Raw genomic sequence first — 19949 nt, forward strand, 5'->3', positions numbered from 1 at the left:
ACTGTTACATAATGTCAGAGATATCAAACTTTGAATCTTTTAATAATTGTTGGAATTCAAATGTATGGCCATCTGATCCTCAAGGGTCAAAGACAGTAGCAATAATTGCTTGAAAACACTAACAGCAGATAATCCACAGTGTATACCAATAATACTAAGCAAATGGCAAAGGTTTTGGTATTGTTAGATCAAACTTGTTTGCACTCTGTATTCTGAACCAGTTCAGATATGTTCCAATATCATGAGAAAACTGGTTTAGACTTTTCTTTAGTATTCTGTCAAAAATAAATAATTAAGAAATGGTTTATGTGAAAACCGAGAAACTAGGCACAAGAAAAAAACATAATACAGGAGTACTCACCTGCCCTGGCCTTTCCATGGATTTAATAACTTCCTTTTAATTTTCCATCTATTGCACTTAACAATACTACTTGAATTACACTATTCTGATCAACAGAATTTTCTGGGAGTGGATCAATGGTTAGTCAATAAAAGTAATACACTCACTTCCAATTGTAACCCTTAAGGAAGTGCGGACAAGGAAAGAGAGCATGGAAAGATTAAGTCAGAATAAGCAAATTGTTTCAAAGGATTCCACATCTAATTTGAATAAACATTTGGAGGGTGTGTGTGTGTGTGTGAGTGTGTCAGCTTGTTAGTTCTTTCACTGTAGGCAAGCAAGTAGATACATTCTGACATATCCTGCTTCGCAATATTTGAGACAGGCAGCAGCAGGCTAGGAGCACAATGCAAATTTAACTAGAGTCGACAGGCAGAGGTGGATTCAGGGCAGAGGAACCAAGAGCAGACTCAGGGGTACATGAAAGGCAGGTTTATTAACAGGAGCAGATCCAAAACACAATCCAGAAACAGGCAATGGACAAACAAGAATTTATATTGTAACTAAAAGAATAACTAGAAAGATCACCCTCAGCCTTTTACACTGGCATAACTGTAATATTGTCCAAAAGAAAATCCAAAGAAGGAAAGGGAAAAGGGAGGATGGGTAGCAGCACTTTGAAGAGAAGCATCCCCATAACATGTGGCATAACGGACCAATCCAACTGACAACTGACTAATCCAATCCTGAAATCATAATATATACTTATTGGCACACAGGCAGGGGCAAAAACTCATTGTATAGCTTTGCTCAATAAATGTGAATTTTTACACCTGTATTCATTTCCAGCTGCCAGATCACAGGGTTCATATTTTTATATTCTCATATTATCAATTCAGCTCCAAATGCAATTCATTAAAAAAGTTCCCGAATACATACAATTACAGAGTAACCATTCAGAGAGAACCGATGCCTAATGACAGAAGAATGACAGGGCCACAGCCAGCTCATTAGAAACAATGACTGCATCGGGGTGAACTGCAAAACTGTTGGCGGCCACAGTCATGTCCCAGGCATCTACTATAGCCACTTTCATGTCCGCAAACACCTTCCTCTGAGCCTGGTTCTGCATGTAGCCATACCAGTTACTGTACAGGTGGGTCATCATTGAGTCTAATTCCCTGATGTTCTCCAGCTTTATAATAACACTTGCCTTGGGGCTGCGGGCGAGTAGCCGCAGAATTGCCCAGCGGATATTTTGTAGCCTTCTGATGAAAAGTTCTGGGGGATATAATCGGAAATGCTGGCCAATTCCAATGACCACTTGAACATCTTCCATCCCACCGTCAACTGCGATGCTGTCCAGTACTTCCGGAATGGTGACTGTTCCCTTTATGGTGACAGAGCGAGAGCCAACCCAAGGATGATAATGCCTTACCCATCGGACAGTGATGTTGCTATGGGCATCAAAAGCCACTCTTGACTCAGCCCCATTTTTTATTAATTTCAGGCCTAAGGAAACATAATGAATAAAGAGGACAAGTGTAAGGTACCTTTTGACCAAGTGCCACAAAGTGCTTTGCACCGTAGAAATCCAAATTCATCCGACAGGATTCAAGGAGTCACATCTGGACTAGAGACTTGTGTTAAGGAAATTGCATAACATTCAAATGTACACTGTTATAATCATTCAAAAGACTCAACTGATACATAAGCCAAGCTGTTGCATTTTCCCCTTTGACTTCACCAAGTCATTACCTTTCAGCTTTCTTCCCAAATACTCAATCCACTGGCGTACAGTGGAGTCACCCAATATGTAGAGGGTCTTTCCCTTTAAACATTTGGTAATGGCATCTTCACTGAGGAAGGGGAGTGTCTGACAGAAGGAAGAAGACCACTGGTTTAAATGACAAAATCCCCCAGGAAAAGGGGAATTCATTCCTGTTACACACTTCTCAGTTGGTCTGTGTGCACCTGAAAAGATTGAAAAAGACAGAAAAAAAGAGATGGTTGAATGCACATTGGATGTCACCATGTTCAATGATATTATGGTTATGTTGATCTACACAATATCATCTTAGCGGTTAGTACTACTAATATCTTGGTAAAATACAGAATTCATGCAGCACAATCTCAAAGCGCTTCACTGAGAATGGGACAATCACCGCAGCCACCACTGATAGCAGCCATTTTGAGACAGAAAGCTCACATCACACACTTGCCTTGACTGATGTGTGAAAGCTCATATCATACATCAGTCAAGGTAGGGAGGGAGGGAACTACTGAACCAGCTATACTCAGGGTTAGTAAGGTGGCCAGATTACTGAAGCAGATTGGGAAAAGGATACCAGGGAAGACACTATTCGTTGAAAAATATGTTGGGAGATCTTCAATAACCACAGAAGGTCAGGACTTTGGTTTAAGGTCGCTTCTGAAAGAAGGCATCTTGCACGTGCTTCAGTCATTCTATTGGCAAGCTATTCACTCACTTTCAATAGTAGTGCCCCCTGCTGGCCAATCAATTTTTGCTGGCCTCCCACAGAAGTCCCCACAAAGTCAAGACGTCCTTGTCCTGAGCCATTGTTAGCAGTTAAAGTTACAAGTTAATCCAGCTGCCAACCACTGACAAGTTTTCTTCTGAGAAATATTTTTTTTTTTTTCTCGTTTCATGAAATTAGAATTTTAGGGAGGCACATTGGAATGACCCTCACAAATAAAAAGGAACATGAGATGGGTGCGTGGGGGTTATACTCAGACAATGATGTGAAAGTCCCGTCAGGGCTTTATTAACGGATTGTCCAATGAGCGTAGTCGAAAATAAGCAAAGTTCTTACACAGAAAAACCAAAGTACAGTACCGAGGGAGAAGGCAGTCTCGCAATCGGTACAGTCCAGTAGTCCAGTAACCAGGAAAGCTGTCAGCGGGGCAGTAGTGCAAACGGACTGTAGGCAGGCTCGGAGTCGAAGGCGGTGCTAGAGTCAAGACCGAAGATCGTTAGTAATAAACCTTTCCTGACCTAGCGTTAGTAAATTAGTAAATGATATGCACAAGAAACTGAAACATGAACACATGGTTAGAATGCAAGTATTACCCAATCCTGATCTAACATTAGTAGTAAGTAGACACGGGAAAATTAAACCATTCGGGAAGCGTGAGCGATAGCAAGAGAGAGAGAAAAAGCATGAATGCGGAAAAGGTTTGCGGAAAGACACAAAAAAGTGTATGCTAAACAATGAACGGGAAAACATAACATGAATCAAACTTAAACTATGACAAAACTGGAAACGAACTGTGACATGGATAAATTACGTGACAAGACAAGACTAAAAAATAAATCGTAACAAGAACTAAACATGAAACGTAACATGACATGACAATGAACGTAACAAGAAATAAAACATAAAAACGTGGCGAGACTAGACTAACATAATACGTGACAAGACAATAAAATAACTAACACAATAACTAAACATGAAACATGACATGACAAGCATAAAACGTGACAGAACATACCAGTACAACCAAGGACCGTAAGAGGCTTGAATATGTTTCTTATTTGTATTCCAGTGTTTTTCCTTCAAAAAATATGAACATAACATTTAAACATTTAAAACAAACTTTCACAAAAATCCCATGAGCTTCATTTCTTTTCTCACCCACATTAGCTCAAGTTCAGCTACACCTAATAACATCAGTATCAGCAGCATCAAAAACACAAGCTTCAGGATAGAACTGCGCTAACATATGCTGAAAACATTTTCTAAAAGTGAACATTTTATTTCAAGAAAAACATGTTGGTGGATAAAAAAGAAGTTCCATTCTTCTTATTCAGGCCACTTTTTTTTTCCTTTTCTTTTTTTTTCGCTCTGTGCTGCAGCACATTTTAAATTGATTTGAAATAAAACGATGAACATGACATCTCAGTGCCGACTGTTAGCTCTGATTTGAGGGGGTTTAGATCCATATTGGGTGATCTGTGCAGGGATTACAACCTCTATTTTTCATGTGATGTACCCGCCATCACTGCCTCCCCCTTGTCCAGTAATGATATTGGTCAAACGATTTTACTTGTAAGCCAATACAGTTACAATTCTACTTGATTTCTACATGTCTGTGATTTTTATTTATTCATAGAAAAGCGATTAGGAGGTTGATGCAATGCATATCTTACTCCATCACTGTGCTAGGAGTTCGCTAGCCACCTACTAGCCAGCAAGTAGTCTATTGCTGCAGCCAAAAACTGAATAAAGTTAAACCGTTTTTCAAGAGGCTTTGTTTGTTTTTTTCTGTGACCGTGACTCCAAGGTGAGGTGGCATTAGACCAGCACACACAACATTTTGAGTCGCAGGATGCCTTACTTGGCTAACAGCTGAGCTTCCTCCTTTGTAAGACTAGGACCTGGGGACACGTAGGACTTTGTGGTGGTCAGTGAGTTGCAGGGAAGGGTCTTGGGCTGGTAGCAGGCATAATATTCTCCATCTTCCTTCTTCCTGTACTCACAAAGGGGTCTGTCTGAGCTCAGCCGGAGGGCACACTTAGACGTCTCCTTTTTTCCCCCACTGATGAAGGTTCCCATGTGCATGGCCTTACTGTAGTCATGCATCCAGTCTCTCTGGAGGATCTTAACTGACTCAGATGAGTGGATCAGCCGAACAGAGACTTGCACCTCTCCGGGCCAAAACAAGCGGAAACGCACGCGGTAGGAGCCATTGAAGAAGTCAGTGACATCTCCCGATGCACCTGCCTTGAGGTTTGGAGAGTAGATCCGGGCCAGGATGAAATCACCGCCATAGGCTTTTGGATGGCCTGCATAGTTCCTCATCTCCACCAGCACATTCAATGTATCCCCCACACAGTAGTGAGCCCTGGGCTGCTCTAGTCTGACCAGACTGTGCTCAGCACTGGAAGAGTTATTGAAAGAGGTGAAGTTGGAGGTTGAGGGAGCCCATGCTAATGACAGTATGACTTCATCAACTGTCATTTCTTTGTGAGGGGTGTTAAATTGTTCCTGCAATGACATTACAAGGGAAATTTAATTCATGAACATCTGAAATTGAAAAGCCTTTTTGAGATTTACTGTCTTGGCTGTTCATTACATTACATTGCATTAATGGTGTTTGGCAGACGCTCTTATCCAGAGGAACGCTAGGGATAAGTGTGCTGAAAGACCCGAGAGTGAAAGCAGATAATAATTTTGAAAGGAACCTTTCTATTTTCAAAGTGAAAGCATGAATTAATTTCTTGCAGAATTAATAAAAACTAGTAATAGTAATGACATCTTTTAAAAGAGTAATAAACCCTAGATCACTTTTTTTTAGTTGTCTCCGTTTTATAGGTAACATTAATACTATTGTTTAAAAAAAAAAAAATATATATATATATATATATATTATTAAGCCGTGTCACTCCACCGTGCCACCATTTTGTGTAAAAAAAGAGCAACCTAGAATGAAAAGTTTAGTTCGTGGCACCCCACTTATCCTCCTGGGAGATTTCAACATCCACCTGGAAGCCTCCCAGTCTGCTGCGTTCTTATCACTACTTCACTCCTTTGACCTCTCTCTGCAGCACTCTGCCCCAACTCACAAGACCGGAAACCTTCTCGACCTGATCTTTCTGAGGAACTGCTCCTCTTCTAACCCCAATGTTACCCCTTTACACAAGTCCGATCACCACTTCATTTCCTTCTCCATCCCCCTAGCCCCTCTGCCTCCCTCCCCTTCTCTCACCCCCACTGTTTCTGTCCGATGTAACCTCCGCTCTCTATCACCCTCCTCCCTTGCCCCCAGAGTCACCGCTTCCCTCCCTCCTCTTGAATCCTTCTCCAAACTACCCACTGATTCTGCATCTTCCGCACTGCTTTCTTCTCTCTCCTCATCCCTTGACTCTCTCTCCCGGCCTGCTCGATCCTCCCCTCCCAGCCCATGGGTTTCTGACCTTCTACGTCTACGTTCCTCCAGGCCCAGCCTACGTGCAGCTGAGAGGAAGTGGAGGAAATCAAAAGACCCATCGGACCTGTCTTCCTACCAGTCTCTCCTGGCGGAATTCTCCTCCGCTATCACCACTGCCAAAATAAATTACTTCCAAACAAAAATCCAGAATTCCACTTCTAACCCTCATCAATTGTTCTCCATTTTCTCCTCTCTCCTCAGCACACCTTCCCCACCATCTCAGTCCTCGCTCACTGCTGATGACTTTGCGGTATTTTTTGATGGGAAGGTTGTAGATATCCGCAACACCTTCGCGACCACCACCACTTCTATGCCTGCCTCCCTTTCTGTGTCTGCCCCCTGTTTCTCCTCTTTCTGTCCCCTTACAGATGCTGATGTGTCTCACCTCCTGCTCTCGCACCGCCCTACTACTTGTGCCCTGGACCCCATCCCCTCAAACCTCTTTCAGGCAATCACGCCTGACATCCTCCCATTTGTCACCTCCCTTGTTAACTCCTCTCTGTCCTCTGGCTGCTTTCCCTCATCATTCAAGAGGGCCTACATCACCCCGCTCCTAAAGAAACCCACTCTAGACCCCTCCTGCATTCAAAACTACCGTCCGGTATCTCTCCTTCCTTTTCTATCCAAATCCATTGAATGAGCTGCCTCCAACCAACTCTCTTCCTTCCTCTCACAGAATAACCTGCTGGACCCCCACCAGTCCGGCTTCAGACCTGGCCACTCGACGAAGACTGCCCTCCTCTCTGTCAATGAGTCCCTTCAGGCTGCACGAGCAACCTCTCTCTCCTCTGTACTGATCCTTCTTGATGTCTCTGCGGCGTTCGACACGGTCAACCACTCCATCCTCTTGGCCTCCCTGGCATCTGTGGCACAGCCTTAGAGTGGATCAAATCTTATCTCTCTGGCCAGTCCTCCCAGGTGTCCTGGGCTGGAGGAGTGTCAACCCCTCGCCCCCTTGTTACAGGAGTCCCCCAGGGCTCAATCCTCGGACCCCTCCTCTTCTCCATCTACACAAGATCCCTTGGCCCTGTTATCTCTGCTCATGGCATTTCCTATCATTGTTATGCCAATGACACCCATATCTTTCTCTCATTCCCCCCATCAGACACACAGGTCTCTACCCTCCCGTACGGCAAAGAATCTTGGGGTGACTCTTGATAACTGCCTCACCCTGGCTCCACAAGTATCCTCCACTGCCAGAACCTGCAGGTTCTTTCTGTATAATATACGCCGTATCCGTCATCTCCTGACTGAGAAAGCCACCCAGCTCCTAGTCCAGGCGCTCGTCATTTCCCGCCTGGATTACTGCAACTCCCATCTCGCCGGTCTCCCAGCGTGTGCCATCAAGCCCCTCCAGCTGGTCCAGAATGCTGACCACAAAGTCTCCTGATCACCAATCAGCCCAGGTCGGCGCATGTCACCCCGCTTCTCATTGGCCTCCACTGGCTTCCCATTGCCGCCCGCATCCGTTTCAAGGCCCTAGTGTTGGCATTTCAGGCTGCTAAGGGGACTGCCCCACCTTACATACAATCCCTGATCACTCCCTACTCCCCAGCTAGACCACTCCGGTCTGCCAGCTCTGGTCGCCTTACGGTTCCCTCTCTACGTGCACCTGGCGGTCGAGCTGCATGTTCACGCCTGTTTTCCGCTCTGGTTCCTCAGTGGTGGAATGACCTGCCTACCACTGTCAGAACAGCAGAATCTCTCCCCCTATTTCGACGCAGACTCAAAACCCACCTTTTCAAACTCTGCCTTAGTCCTCCCTCCTGATTTCCCCTGCCCCTCCTTTCTGATATCCCTATCCATGTCTAACCCCCCCCCCCAAAAAAAAAAAATTCTGATGACAACTGTTTAGAACAGCATTTCCTGTGTATTTTGCTAGTTTCTGGATGTGATGCTCTGACTTATGGTAGAACCTATGCACTTGTAAGTCGCTTTGGATTAAAAGCGTCTGCCAAATGACTAAAATGTAAATGTAAATGAAAATGTACCCGTATCTCCGCCTGCCTGAGAGACATCCAGAGCTGGATGGGCAACCACCATCTAAAGCTCAACCCAGGTAAAACGGAGGTCATCTTCATCCCTGCTTTAACCTCTCCCTTCTCTGATTTCTCCATCTGACTCGGGGACACCACAGTGACCTCATCCCCTAGTGCAAGAAACCTTGGAGTGGTGATGGACAACAGGCTATCCTTCTCTGAGAACATCGCTACGGTGACCCAGGCATGCAGGTTCTTCCTGTACAACATCCGGAGAATCCGGCCCTTTCTCACCACCTACACCACTCAGCTCCTTGTTCAAGCAATGGTCCTGTCCCGCCTGGACTTCCAGCGTCTGCCATCAGACCCCTACAACTGATCCAGAATGCTGCAGCCCATCTGGTATTCAATGTTCCCAGACATTCACATGTCACCCCCCTGCTCCGCAACCTCCACTGGCTGCCTGTTATGGCTCAGATCACATTTAAAACTTTGTACATTTATAGTACCCTTTAAAAACAAAGGACTGATTTTAGTAACATGAAGTAGATTTTGATTATGACACATTGTGTTTAGCCTTATTAGCTGCAGGCTGGGAGCACTATTTAACTATAGTTGAGAGGCACACCCTTGAGTAGACATTACACAGACTAATATAAAGGAGAGAGACAATTGAGTAACTGATGGCAAATTATTTACAGGATAGTGTCGTGTGTGTCTTTATGTGTAGGACTCTACCCATTTTACTTCTCATACATTTCCCTGTGTCTAAATGTGCTACACAATTAAAGCATGACGTATATCAACCTATAGCGTTTAATCAACCACAACACCTGATGGACAGTCATCAGTCCAGCTCACCTAAATAAATAAAATAATTTTAAACTACTACTCATTAAGCATATATATATATAATAATTTTAATTTGGAACTTAGTTGCTCAAGGTGAGAGGCGCCCGGCGGGTGTGGGGATACTCACAAGCCACCGGCTGAGCGCCACTGTGTTGGAGTTCCACCCGGGGAACGAGAGGGTCACCTCTCTGCGACTACGTGTCGCTGGGGGGAAGGCTCTGACTGTCATTTGTGCGTATGCACCAAATGGCAGTTCAGAGTATCCGGCCTTCCTGGAGTCACTGGGTGGCATCCTAGAAAGGGTGCCACCCGGAGACTCCATAGTTCTGCTGGGCGACTTCAACGCTCACGTGGGCAATGACGGAGAAACCTGGAGGGGGGTGATTGGGAGGAACGGCCTGCCTGATCTGAACCCAAGCGATGTTTTGTTATTGGACTTCTGTGCTGGTCATGGATTGTCGATAACAAACACCATGTTCGAGCATAGGGTAGCTCATAAGTGTACTTGGTACCAGAGCACCTTAGGCCAAAGATCGATGATCGACTTTGTGGTCGTATCATCAGACCTGCGGCCGTATGTCTTGGACACTCGGGTGAAGAGAGGAGCAGAGCTGTCAACTGATCACCACCTGGTGGTGAGTTGGATCAAGTGGCCGGGGAGGCTGCCTGACAGACCCGGTAAACCCAAATGTGTAGTGAGGGTGAACTGGGAACGTCTGGCGGAGGCCCCTGTTCGCGAGGTCTTCAACTCCCACCTCCGGAAGAACTTCTCACGCATCCCGGGGGAAGCTGGGGACATGGAGTCCGAGTGGGCCATGTTCAAAGCCTCCATTGCAGAGGCGGCATGCAGGAGCTGTGGCCAGAAGGTCATCGGTGCCTGTCGGGGCGGCAACCCAAGAACCCGCTGGTGGACACCAGCGGTGAGGGAGGCCGTCAAGCTGAAGAAGGAGGCCTTTCGGGCTTGGCTGGCCCGGGGGTCCCCTGAAGCAGCAGACAGGTACCGGGTGGCCAGAAGGGCTGCGGCTTCAGCAGTCGCTGAAGCAAAAACCCGGGTATGGGAGGAGTTCGGGGAGGCTATGGAGAAGGACTTTCGGTTGGCCTCGAGGAAGTTCTGGCAAACCATCCGACGACTCAGAAAGGGAAAGCAGGGCTTGTCTCAGGCTGTTTTCAGCAGGGGAGGAGAACTGCTGACCCGGACTGGGGATATTGTCGGGCAGTGGAAAGAGCACTTTGAGGAGCTCCTGAACCCGAACAACACGTCCTCTGTGGAAGAGGCAGAGCCTGAAGACTCGGGGGAATCTGCACCTATATCCCTGGCGGAAGTTGCTGAGGTAGTCAAAAAGCTCCTCAGTGGCAAGTCGCCGGGTGTAGATGAGATTCGCCCTGAGATGCTGAAGGCTCTGGACATTGTTGGGCTGTCTTGGCTGACACGCCTCTTCAGTGTCGCGTGGAGATCGGGGACAGTACCTGTAGAGTGGCAGACCGGGGTGGTGGTCCCCATTTTCAAGAAGGGGGACCGGAGGGTGTGCTCCAATTACCGGGGTATCACACTCCTCAGCCTCCCTGGGAAAGCTTACTTCCAGGGTACTGGAAAGGAGGCTCCGACCGACAGTCGAACCTCGGATTCAGGAGGAGCAATGTGGCTTCCGTCCTGGCCGTGGAACAGTGGACCAGCTCTTTACCTTGGCAGGGTTGCTGGCAGGGTCATGGGAGTTTGCCCATCCAGTCCACATGTGCTTTGTGGACTTGGAGAAGGCTTTCGACCCTGTCCCCTGAACCCTGTGGGGTGTACTGCGGGAGTATGGGGTACCGGGGCCGTTGTTACGAGCCATCAGGTCCCTGTATAACCAAAGTGAGAGCTGTGTCCGCATTCTCGGCACAAAGTCAAGCACGTTTCCGGTGGGTGTTGGACTCTGCCAAGGTTGCCCCTTGTCACCGGTCCTGTTTGTGGTATTCATGGACAGGATCTCAAGGCGCAGCCGAGGTGAGGAGAGTGTCCGGTTTGGTGACCTCAGAATCGCATCTCTGCTTTTTGCGGATGATGTGGTTCTGCTGGCTTCATCGGACCGTGACCTTCAGCACGCACTGGAGCGGTTTGCAGCCGAGTGTGAAGCGGCCGGGATGAGAGTCAGCACCTCCAAGTCCGAGGCCATGGTTCTCTGCCGGAAAACGGTGGATTGCTCCCTCCGGGTTGGGAACGAGTCTTTGCCCCAAGTGAAGGAGTTCAAGTATCTCGGGGTCTTGTTCACGAGTGAGGGTAGAAGGGAGCGTGAGATCGACAGGCGGATTGGTGCAGCGTCAGCAGTAATGCGGGCGTTGCACCGGACCGTTGTGGTGAAGAAGGAGCTGAGCCGGAAGGCGAAGCTCTCGATTTACTGGTCGATCTACGTCCCAACCCTCACCTATGGTCACGAACTTTGGGTAGTGACCGAAAGAACGAGATCGCGTATACAAGCGGCCGAAATGAGCTTCCTCCGTAGGGTGGCCGGGCTCAGCCTTAGAGATAGGGTGAGGAGCTCGGACATCCGGAGGGAGCTCAGAGTAGAGCCGCTGCTCCTTCGCGTCGAAAGGAGCCAATTGAGGTGGTTCGGGCATCTGATCAGGATGCCTCCCGGGCGCCTCCCTTTGGAGGTTTTCCGGGCTCGTCCAACTGGGCGGAGACCCCGAGGGAGACCCAGAGCCCGCTGGAGAGATTATATATCTCTCCTGGCCAGGGAACGCCTCGGGATCCCCCAGGAGGAGCTAGAATGCGTTGCTGGGGAGAGGGACGCCTGGAATACCCGGCTTTGCCTACTGCCCCCGCGACCCGACTCCGGATAAGCGGGTGATGATGGATGGATGGATGGAACTTTCTTTTAACTGCCAAAGAAATTTGTGGGTATGTATCACTTGATATCTCGTCCCCACAGAAATCTGGATTCTTATAAAGATTCCTTTATCCAGTTGTAAGCCAGTCATAAGTAACATTTGGTCTCATGCGCTGGTCAGCTTGCTGACTTCCCCCTCCTGGAGCATACATTGTTAGCCCCCACCGTTGGCACACATGCCTGTGCGGGAGACCTAGAGAAGGATTCTTAGAGGCGCCTTCTTGGGCCCTGGGGGCCCTCCTTTTCTCATATTCCTGACAGGTTAGAGCACAGGAATATTGGAGATTTTATTTTGGTGCTCGCATACCAGGCATTTAAACGATCAGCCCCTGTATATATTCAATCCCTTATCAAGACTTATACACCAACAAGACCCCTCCGTTCTGCCACTTCGTGCCGTCTGGTGCCTCCTCCTCGCCACACCTGCACCTCACGCTCATGACTGCTGTCTGTCCTGGTCCCACAGTGGTGGAATGACCTCCCGGTGGATGTCAGAACGGCAGAGTCTCTGACCTCCTTCAAGCGCAGACTGAAGACCCATCTCTTCAGGCTACACCTTTCCCTCCCCAACTCACCACCATGATTAGCCTTAGACTGTAATGGCACTTATGTATAGATTGTATAGATATTGTGACTTGTATAGGTATTGTTATTTCTTGTATTCTAGCTGCAATTGTGGTATGCTAGTTTGAAAGTTGATTGTACTCTTAAAGGGTTCTGATTTTCTGCATGTTTACACTAAGACTCAGAACTATACTTTCCTCTCAGGTCCTCTTTGCACTTGTTCTTGTGTTTAATTTGCACTTTGTTGCACTTTGTGGGCCCCAACACTGGCACAAAATGCTTCTGAAAATTCTGAAATCCTAACATGGACAATGAACTGGCACCATTAATCCATGAGAAATGAAATTGCTGTTACCCATATTGATGTCCATCCGTATTGTTTGCAAAGATACATAGAGAAAAAAAAAATAGCACAAATGAATATTACTTCCTTTCTTGAATATTTGCATGCCTGTTTTCCAACACAATGCATTTCAGCTGATGGAAGGTCTGGTGCTGTGCTCTGCGGACAAATTAATACAATTTAGATTATTATAGACTTTATAGACATTGTAGACTCAATAAGTGCTAGAAATATAGTATGTGTGGCCTGAAATCCTTTCTCTATGGTGAAGCAGCAATATGAGAACTTGGCCACATGGCCTACTCAATGCCGGAGCCCAGAATTGTATTTCTACTTTTTCCCCACACTCTATTGTGTCATGTGCTGTAATATCACATTCTAACTTCACAGTCAATGTTTATGACTTAATCATTTAGAATCTACCCTCTGGCATATTACTTAACCTCTCGGCCCAGGGTTTTTTTTTTCATTCATTCCTTTTTATCAGCCTGCAATTTTCAATCACTTTGCAAACAGGATATACTGCTTGTAAGCTACCTTAGTCCTCCCTCCTGATTTCCCCCGCCCCTCCTTTCTGATATCCCTATCCTTGTCTAACCCCCCCCAAAAAAGAAAAATATAGATAAATAAAATTTGCTCTTATGATGACGACTATGTTTAGAACAGCATTCCATGTGTATTTTCCTAGTTCTGGATGTGATGCTTTGACTTATGGTAGAACCTATGCACTTGTAAGTCGCTTTGGATTAAAAGCGTCTGCCAAATGACAAAAATGTAAATGTAAGCGTTAAAAGGTTCTATCTGCATAACCTATTTTAATAGGCCATTGCTTTAACGACAGCAGTTCCTTATTTTGTAATGTGTGTGTGGTAAAACAAATGTGGGACATCACCTTCTCCACATTTTCTAAATCCACATATTACAAGAAATAAGGTAATGTCAGTCTCCTTTTCACAAGTGAACAGCAGACCAAATGCATAATAGTTTCTCATTCTAAAAATGTGCTCACTCGGAGAAACGTTGCGAGAATGTCCATTGTTTCAAATTTATCTGGATATTAGAAAAACAATGCAGAATGCTCATTTTTGGTGGTATTGTCTTCACATTTCAAAGGAGATTTGTCCAGTGTTGGGACTTAGCTCCAGTGTGTTTCTAAGCACACAAGCTACAATAATCAGTCAAAAACAGAAAATCTTTTGACTGAGAAAAAAACTTCCACGTTTGGGCTTCTGTAACATTGTTTCAGTAATATTTGGAGCAATTCTGACTCTTGGAAAACAAACCCCAAAGGGTTACCTGTCAGAAGAGACCAGGGTTATGCCTGTAGTCAGGGCACAAGAATAGTAACTTTTATTTTGGGTATGTGATTTTTAAGCTTGAGTGAAGAAAAGGGTTGATACTTAAGGGGTTAAGCACATGTATAGAATAATTTCATTTTTATTTGTATTGCTTCTTCAAATTAGATGTGGAATCCTTTGAAGCAGAGAGTTATTTCACTGCAAGTACATTTATAGTACCCTTTAAAAACAAAGGACTGATTTTATTAACATGAAGTAGATTTTGATTATGACACATTGTGTTTAGCCTTATTAGCTGCAGGCTGGGAGCACTATTTAACTATAGTTAAATTATAGGCAAATTATTTACAGGACAGTGTCGTGTGTGTCTTTATGTGTAGGACTCCACCCATTTTACTTCTCATACATTTCCCTGTGTCTGTGTATATCAACCTATAGCGTTTAATCAACCACAACACCTGACAGTCATCAGTCCAGCTCACCTAAATAAATAAAATAATTTTAAACTAATACTCATTAAGCACATATATATAATAATTTTAATTTGGAACTTTCTTTTAACTGCCAAAGAAATTTGTGGGTATGTATCACTTGATATCTCGTCCCCACAGAGATCTGGATTCTTATAAAGATTCCTTTATCCAGTTGTAAGCCAGTCATAAGTAACATTTGGTCTCATGCGCTGGTCAGCTTGCTGACTTCCCCCTCCTGGAGCATACATTGTTAGCCCCCACCGTTGGCACACATGCCTGTGGGGGAGAGCTAGAGAAGGATTCTTAGAGGCGCCTTCTTGGGCCCTGGGGGCCCTCCTTTTCTCACATTCCTGACAGGTTAGAGCACAGGAATATTGGAGATTTTATAAAGATGTTTCATGATAATCCCAGGTCAGAATATAGTAATGTTTGGTGTTATTCTGATTGGTTCAGTGTGACTGGTGTAATGGTCTAGTTTTTGTAACAGTCTACCTTTGATAGCATAACCATTCAGGAGCCGAGGGGAAACTGGGCAAAAGCTGTCTCTGTAGAAGCCATGTGTTTTAGCCCCCTGCCTGGTGGGCCTGGCTGTAAAAGATGGGTGACTCACTTTTAGGGTCAAGAACTAAGGCCTGGATTTCGGAGATAAGGAGAAGAAACCAAACAGTCTGGGGTGTCTCCTTTCCTTTCATTCACCCAAATCAGGTTTATTCAAAAGGTATATTACCATGAGAAGCACAAATACATATTTACAGCATAATGCAGTTATCATGAAAACTCCAGCATTCATAGATATGATGGGGCGACCTATAGTGTAGTGTTTAAGGTCAGGAAGGGCTGCCATTTGTGAGGGGCCTGAGAGCTGGGGTTTCAATGTTGTTTAGACTACCTGTTGGGGAGTTAAGATGTATGAGTGGTCCAAGGCCAGTTGGGTCATGGGAAAAGAATCCTCCAGAACATTGGTGACCTCCCTGTGACCCCATACCTGGTCACTTTCAAGGGGGAAGGCTCCGGACAATGCCACAGTGCCCTCATTTGGGCACTGCTGTCATTACACCGGTGACTGCTCTCCTAGATTAAATATTCAAAACTGCTATTAAGATAGTAAACAGTAGACCCGGTAACACCTTGAAAACATTGCCCATGTGATCCTTGTATTATTGCATTAAGTCTTATGTAATGGTAACAGGAATTGCATGTAAAATGGATAATCAAGAGGGAAGTTTCATGATAACTGCAACATAATAAAACATAAGGGTAATCTGTTTGGTATGGATGTGATCTGATAAAATCAAGGAATCGGATGAGATACATTTCATACCAAATGGAATTTAATAAACTATAGTTTCAGTAACCCATGGGAAAACCTACACGTCCTCTCTTGGTAATCGTCTAATTTTCCCTACTCAACAACCCCCAACGGTGGGGGTCTAAATTCCAGATTTGACCACCCCTCCAGGTTGATTTATGGCACTGCCGCCTGGTTCCAAACGTATGATTTGGCATAAAAGCAAGGGAGACGGACCAATCTGGGAAGATCGTATTTGACTTCCCACACAGCATATTGTACGTGTATGTAAGTATCAGGAAGATCGTATTCGACTTCCCACACAACATGTCTTGTGTATGTATGTATGTGTAGCAGCGGAAGATCGTATTCGACTTTCCACACGGCATATTCTATACTCTGTGTTTGTGTGTAGTCCAAGCAGGCTAGGTATGATTATTTACTCTATCTCTATTCTTAATTTGTGTATTTTGTAATTGATTGTGATATTTTAAAGCTAATAACCTACCTGTCTGCAAATAAACTATTTTGTTTGTAACTTGCGTGATCCCCATGACTCTAATTCATCTTGTACCTTTTCAGCCTAAATTACAACTGAATACTCAGGGGGAAAATGGGGGCCAAAGACTGACCGGTCGGCAGTTTGGTACATTTGTGATAGTTCTAAGCTGTGAGGCCAGCAAGTTTCTGCCAATTAAAGGGTCGGTGACGCACGGCTCTTGTGATTTGGTGCGAAGGGAACCCTTGGGCGTTACGCCGCTGGTTCCTGCCAAATTAGCTCTAAGGAGCCCAGTTAATGCTACGCGGACCTGGGCTCGCAACTATCATGGCAGTTTTGCATGTATTGTGTTGACTGGACCCTCAGCCTCTGAGTTCTACACCAAACTGAGATTTCAGCAATAATGTTAATCGCGAGAGCATATATTGAGTAATGGTGGCGCAGGTACAAGTCGAATGTAATCACTCCCAAGGTCCGTGTAAGTTGAAAACCCAAATTTCTAAATTATATTTTAAATGGAGTCAGATAAACGAGTAAAACTATAGTAACCACTAAGTGTACAATACGGCCCCGTTTGAGAACGGAGAATATTAAGAATTGTACTGATCCATTTCTGGCCAGCTGTAAGCGGGATATGGGGCAGGTCAATCCATATCCGACCCGTGGCAACGGACCCAGGATATTCTTAAACGTAATTGTGCTCTGTTCTTGTACGGAGGATAATAATTAATCCTACTAATGTTCTCCCAGCAGCGCCAGAAGGACAAGCATGCAAAACCCCCTTCGGCCCCCGCTAAATTATTGGGTTAGCGTGGGGTTATACACAGTTGCATTGTCGGAATGTGTTGCCTTTGACTGGGTTCATGTGTGACCCCAAAAGATATGTCATCACCTAATCAAATCAATCCAAATGAAACCAGAAGAAAATTGTATGTATTTATTGAGTACATGTTGCTTGACAAAGTGGAGAAATTTTTGAAGGATCAAATAGTTTGTCTAACAAATCTTTGGACGAGTGACAGGCAAGGTTCAAATCCCAACTCGGATGCAGGCAAAAGCCTAGGACTCTGGGAACGTGGGTTGTACTAACTCTTGAATTTACTTATGGAATTTACACATGTAAGACCGTAGAAATGTGATGCCACCATAGATCTAATTCCCTATATTTTATTCACATTTTCCTAACCAAATTGATTATCCTCTGTTACATAATGTCAGAGATATCAAACTTTGAATCTTTTAATAATTGTTTGAATTCAAATGTATGGTCACCTGATCCTCAAGGGTCAACAACAGTAGCAGTAATTCCTTGAAAACACTAACAGCAGATAATCCACAGTGTATACCAATCATACTAAGCAAATGGCAAAGGTTTTGGTATTGTTAGATCAAACTTGTTTGCACTCTGTATTCTAAACCAGTTCAGATATGTTCCAACATCATGAGAAAACTAGTTTAGACTTTTTTTTGTATTCTGTCAAAAATAAAGAATTAAGAAATTATTTATGTGAAAACCGAAAGACAAGAAAAAGACATAATACAGGAGTACTCACCTGCCCCGGCTTTTCCATGGATTTAATAACTTCCTTTTACTTTTCCATCTATTGCGCTTAACAATACTACTTGAATTACACTATTCTGATCAACAGAATTTTCTGGGAGTGGATCAATGGTAAGTCAATAAAAGTAATACACTCACTTCCAATAGTAAACCTTAAGTAAGTGCAGACAAGGAAAGAGAGCAAGGAAAAATTAAGTGAGAATTAACTAATTGTTTCAAAGGATTCCAGATCTAATTTCAAGAAACATTTGGAGGTGGTGTGTTTGTGTGAGGGTGTCAGCTTGTCAGTTCTGCACAATGATTTACAGAGTTCATTCACTGCAGGCAAGCAAGTAGATACATTCTGATATTGACACATCCTGCTTCGCAATATTTGAGAAAGGCAGCCCCAGGCTGTAATCAAAGTAATCTTTGAAATAAAAGCATATAGTTGTCCCTGTTTGAACATAAAATATAGATCATCATCCAGGTTGCTTATTATATGCAGCCTTTTGTTCCCCATTTTTATGACATCAATAATTCTGGAGCGCACTGTATGCAGTATAAAAATATAACAAGCTTTATTAACAATAATTTCAGCAGTTTTGTTTAAAATGAGGCAGACACATTTTGCCTGAATATTAACCCTACCTGAACAGGAAGTCGTACCCTCAGCAAACAAAATATCATAGGAAGACAATTCAATTAATTCACTTCAATTATACAAGAATAGCATTCATTCATTCATTATCCCAACACGCTTATCCTGAACAGGGTCGCAGGGGGGCTGGAGCCTATCCCAGCATACATTGGGCGAAAGGCAGGAGTACACCCTGGACAGGTCGCCAGTCCATCGCAGGGCAAACACACCATTCACTCACCCACTCATGCCTATGGGCAATTTAGACGCTCCAATCCTAACCTGCATGTCTTTGGACAGTGGGAGGCCCCGGATGACAGGGATTCAAACCCAGGACCTCCTTGCTGTGAGGCGGCAGTGCTACCCACTGCACCATCCATGCCGCCTATACAAGAATATGCTAAATATAAATTTGATGCAAATATACAACTTGGGTGGTTAGCACGGTAAAATATTACATCAATAAACCAGGTGTGAGCAGTTCGGCGACAGGCTTCGGTGGCTGCCCATGGTCGGGAGGTGGGAGGACAGGCTTCAGCAGCTCTCCTGGGACCAGGCAGCGGGGCAGTAGGCTCTAGGGCCTCCCCTGGGCTGGGCGATGGGGCAACAGCCTCTAGTAGTACCCCGAAGCCAGGCAGCAAGCAATGATGGTGGACCCGGAACCTCGGCAAGACGCACTACTGCAGCCGACGGTGAGGCCTCCTCGTCTGGAGGGCCCACAGGGGCAGGCTGCGGGGGACCCTCGTTTGGAGGGTCCATCAGGGGGCGCAATGCCCGTATTCTCCACCAATGTGAGGCAGGGCCAGGGGTGGCCACTGCTCACATGGCAGACAGACAGGAAGAGACCAAAAGTGAGGTTGGCTTAACACCGTATATTAACCAGAAAGACTAACAATAAACAATCAGCAAAAATCCAAAAACACAAAATAACCAAGATCAACAATTAGATTGATCAAGAAACAAGCAGGAAAACAGTGAGCAAAAGGTTCAACAAAAACTATGAACAGAAACCAGCACTTTTCCCACATCCATCAGTCCCAACACCCTGGCCTCTTCTGTAGCCCTCATCATGAGGTAAGTGGTCATACCTGCATGAAGGGCCGGTGCTGACTGTAATGCTAACCAAACAAACAAGAATTTATATTGTAACTAAAGAAAGAATAACTGGAAAGATCACCCTCAGCCTTTTACCCTGGCATAACTGTAATATTGTCCAAAAGAAAATCCAAAGAAGGAAAGGGAAAAGGGAGGATGGGTAGCGGCACTTTGAAGAGAAGCATCCCCACAACATGTGGCATAATGGACTAATCCAAC

The 19949-nt window shown here is 45.0% G+C and overlaps 1 protein-coding gene across 1 annotated transcript; it reads right to left on the reverse strand.

Annotated features, from left to right (window-relative positions):
• Window positions 1-817: 817 nt before the first annotated feature.
• On the reverse strand, window positions 818-18227 carry LOC133137970 (NXPE family member 4-like). Its single transcript, XM_061256399.1, has 6 exons — window positions 18009-18227; window positions 12910-13056; window positions 4700-5349; window positions 3854-3915; window positions 2099-2314; window positions 818-1852 (listed from the first exon to the last, which is right to left on the reverse strand). The coding sequence occupies exons 1-6, from the start codon at window positions 18024-18026 to the stop codon at window positions 1314-1316; spliced, it is 1632 nt and encodes a 543-aa protein (XP_061112383.1). The 5' UTR covers window positions 18027-18227; the 3' UTR covers window positions 818-1313.
• Between the last annotated feature and the right edge of the window lie 1722 nt (window positions 18228-19949).

The sequence above is a fragment of the Conger conger genome, chromosome 9 (genome assembly GCF_963514075.1).
Source record: "Conger conger chromosome 9, fConCon1.1, whole genome shotgun sequence".
NCBI lineage: Eukaryota > Metazoa > Chordata > Actinopteri > Anguilliformes > Congridae > Conger > Conger conger.